General features: G+C 38.0%; 1 protein-coding gene across 1 annotated transcript; it reads right to left on the bottom strand.

Moving 5' to 3' along the window:
* Positions 1-1,359: 1,359 nt before the first annotated feature.
* LOC132601337 (uncharacterized) lies at positions 1,360-2,151 on the bottom strand. Its single transcript, XM_060314435.1, has one exon. The coding sequence runs from the start codon at positions 2,149-2,151 to the stop codon at positions 1,360-1,362; it is 792 nt and encodes a 263-aa protein (XP_060170418.1).
* Between the last annotated feature and the right edge of the window lie 1,701 nt (positions 2,152-3,852).

The raw sequence follows: 3,852 nt of genomic DNA, 5'->3' as shown, positions 1-3,852 counted from the left end.
AATTCTGCATCACTAGTTGCCTTTGAGGTATCTCTTGCCTTGCTTCAATGATCTTCCTTACCATCCATGAGGCTTGTTTTGGTATTGTCATAGTCTCCAGTTGTTTTCCCTTAATGTAGTATGAGTGAATCCACCTTATCCACAGTTGATCATTTTTGTGTGCTAAATCCCAATGATTTTTAGCAATTGCTGCTTTATTCCACAATCTCAGATTAATCAAATTTAGGCCACCAATAATCTTGGGAGAACACATTTTCTCCCAAGCTACTAATGCCTTCTTGTAATGATATTTGTCCCAGAACAAATATAGCTTCTGCAATAGGCTTTCACAGTTTTAAGCACTTTGGTAGGAATTATAAAGATCTATGCCCAATATGCTTATATGCCAAATAATATAGCCTGCACCAGTTGAGTTCTTCCAGCATAAGATAGCTTCTTTGCAGTCCATGAAGAGATTTTTGCTACCATTTTGTCAATAAGTGGTTGCCATGGAATTAATGTCATTTTTTTTAGTATATAGGGGCACTCCAAGGTATCTAAATGGAAAATCTCAGTCTTCACTGATTGTGCCACGCCCCCAAAATAAACTGAACTTTTACTCATGTTGGCCTGTAATCCTGCGGCCATAGCAAACTGATTAAAACAATTGTGTGCATAGGTAATAGAAGAGAGGTCACCCTTTGCAAACAAAAGCAGATCATCAGCAAAACTGAGGTGAGTGATACCCAGTTTTGCACATCTGGGGTGAAATTTAAATTGCCTCTCCTTTTTCAGACCATGTAGACACCTACTCAAGTATTCCATGACTATTGCAAATGAAAAAGGGGATATAGGGTCTCCTTGTCTCAACCGCTTAGCTGCTGAAAATAGTGGTGATGGTTCCCCATTTACTATGATAGAGTAACTTACAGTTTTCACACAAGCAAGGATCCAATCTTGAATTTTTTTAGGAAATCCTAGTTCCACCATAACCTGCTCTAAGAAGATCCATTCTACAGAGTCATAAGCTTTTGTTGAATCTATTTTGATCATGCACCTTGGTGAAGTATTCTTTCTTTTATATGCTTTGATAATTTCATGGGCCAAAATAAGGTTATCAATAATTTTCCTTCCAGGTATGAAATCTGCTTGGGCATCACTAATGATACTGGCAATCATCTTCTGTAATCTAGTTGCTAAAACCTTTGAAATAATCTAATATAGGACAGAACAATAGGCTATGGGTCTAAAATCCTTTGCACTAGTTGGGTTTATCACTTTAGGTACTAAGGTTATAGCAGCATAATTTACACGTTTGTAAAGGTTACCTGTTCTGAAGAAATCTTGAATTGCACCAATAACATTTGATTTGATTAGGGACTATGCTTTCTTGAAGAAGCAAGAATTGTATCCATCAACTCCTAGTGCCTTGTCCTTACTAATTGCCCACAGCCCTGCTTGTATCTCTTGTTCAGTCACCTCAGCACTCAGACTCAGTTGTTGTTCATGAGTAAGAATTGGCCCATTCTTCATTACCTCTTTGTTGATTGTTGGAAGGGAATGAGCTGCAGTTCCTATTAGCTTATAGTAGAATTGTACCATTTCATCCCTTATACCATTACGCGTTGTGATCTTGTCCCTATTAGCAGAAGTGAGTTCTAAGATCTGCTTTCTTGTTGCCCTTTCCTTCATGACAACAGAAAAATACTTGTTATTTTCATCTCCCAGTTTGATCCATTTGACCCTAGATTTTTGTCTTAGGATGCTTTCCTCAGTTAAAGACCATTTCTCCAATGTCTGAGCAACTTTAACTTCCTCTTCTAGCAATGTATCTGAGTACTGTAATTGTAGTTGTTCCTGGATAGTTATTAAATATTCTCTAGTCCTCTCTATCTTCTGAGTGATGCCCTTATATTCTATAGTATTTAGTTTCTTGAAGCCAGGTTTCAATGTTTTCAACTTCTTCCAAATATCCTCCATTTTACCATTTGCCAGTTGCTTCTGCCACACCTCATTTACTATCACTACAAATTGTGGATGCTCAGACCATACATTGAAGAATCTGAAGAGGGATCTGATATTCATTTTATTGTTCTTGATAGTGATCATCATAGGAGAGTGGTCAGAGAACAAAGGTAACCCATACTCAGTGTATACAGAACCCCAAGTCATCATCTATATATCATTACCAAACACCCTGTCTATCCTGCTGCAAATCCTGTGTGAGCCCTTCTGCTTGTTAATCCAGGTATAGTATTCTCCTGTCCAAGGAAGTTCATTCAAAAGCAAATTGAGCACACAGTTTGTGAAATCCAATATTTCTGCAGTTGTAACTGGGTTTCCATATAGGCTATCCCATAATGTCCTTCTCTGATCTACAGTATTAAAACCATATATGAGTGTTAGGCAAGTTTCAAAATTATCACTTTTTCCCTTCACTAAACAATGCAGCAGTTGAGCTTCCTCTTTAATTATATCAACTGTATAAGAAGTACTATCCAAAGGTATCCAAATTCTTCCATTAATAGCATGTTGATAATTGCATTGAAGCCCCCATCCTGGTATAGTATTTTGTTATACTCTTGTACTCCTATTCTCTTTGACTCTAGTTTCAAGTAGGCCAGCTAGTTTAATATTTTTACTCTTGAGAAACTGCTGTAATTCTTTCTGCTTGTATCTTTTATTAATCCCTCTTACATTCCACACAACCCAAGTCATTAGGAGGATGTTTTTTGCCCACCTATATTAGGGAGCATATTGTTGCCTACCTCCAATTCTCCAATCCTCAGAGATCCCAAATTATTTCTTGGTTGTTTAGTTCCTAGAGCAGGAAATTCCCTCGCACAACTCAACTCTAGGCTTGAACTCCTCTCTAGAGATCCCTTACTATTTTGTGTAGTCTGATCAGTCCCTTTAGCACTTGGTTGACCATGTTCTACTGTTGGCACATTTGCAAGTAGGCATTGCTCATGTTCCTGTTGTTTTTCTGAGTATCTTGGTTTCCAGTAGTTTGTTGGACAGCAATATCCATATTGTTAGTAGTATTTTCCTTTGATCTCCATTCCCGTACCACCCTTGGAGGTCTTATAGGTCGTTCCATTGGCGGCAGTGCTCTTAAGTGTTGAGGTCTCGTTGTCTTCTTCTCCTCCTAGGTGGTTGGTACCCTGTTTCCTCTGTCTCTATAATTTCTGGGCAAGCATGTCCTATCTTCAGACATTTAGAGCAGTAGTCTGGTTTCCATTCATAGGTAACTTTTTTTGCAAATTGTACACCACTTGGCTCACTCACTGAGACTACATCAGGTAAAGGCCTAGTGATGTTGAGCTCTATCAGGATTCTGGCATAGGGAATTCTCTTTTGTTTAGAAGTACACTCATTAGCAAAAATTGGTTTACCAATGAGGCTAGCTATCCTGCTCAATGATTGACAACTCCAACAACTCATGGGTAAATGATGCAAAGTCATCCATAGGGGAATTTCAGTGGGAAATTCTTTACTAAGGTCAAAATCAACATTCCATGGTTTTAGTATCATGGGTCTGTTATTAATTGTGTAAGGGCCAGAGTATAGAATTTCTTTCATGTCCTCTATTGTTTGAAACTTGACTACATAGTACCCTTCATCATGAAGGAATACTTCCGGTTCAGCTACTTTGTTCCAATTTTGATTCATAAATTTCAGCATATAATTATATCCATGAGTTTCCCTAATGATATACACTATTAGGGCACTCTGCCATTTAGTAATTTCTGCATTCATCTCCTCCTTTTCAAGTTTAGCTATAGGCTTTCCTTCTACTATCTCTGGAGGAATGTATGTAAGTTTCATACCATTATCAGAGCTACGATTACCTGCAAATAAAGAGGTCCAGAT

This window comes from Lycium barbarum, chromosome 7 (genome assembly GCF_019175385.1).
Source record: "Lycium barbarum isolate Lr01 chromosome 7, ASM1917538v2, whole genome shotgun sequence".
NCBI classification, from domain to species: domain Eukaryota; kingdom Viridiplantae; phylum Streptophyta; class Magnoliopsida; order Solanales; family Solanaceae; genus Lycium; species Lycium barbarum.
Note: the sequence above shows the minus strand (reverse complement) of the source record. Positions and strands in the feature narration are given on the sequence as shown.

Excerpts from the sequence above, each read along its gene's own strand:
- LOC132601337 (XM_060314435.1), bottom strand. The coding sequence starts at position 2,151 with ATGACTTGGGGTTCTGTATACACTGAGTATGGGTTACCTTTGTTCTCT.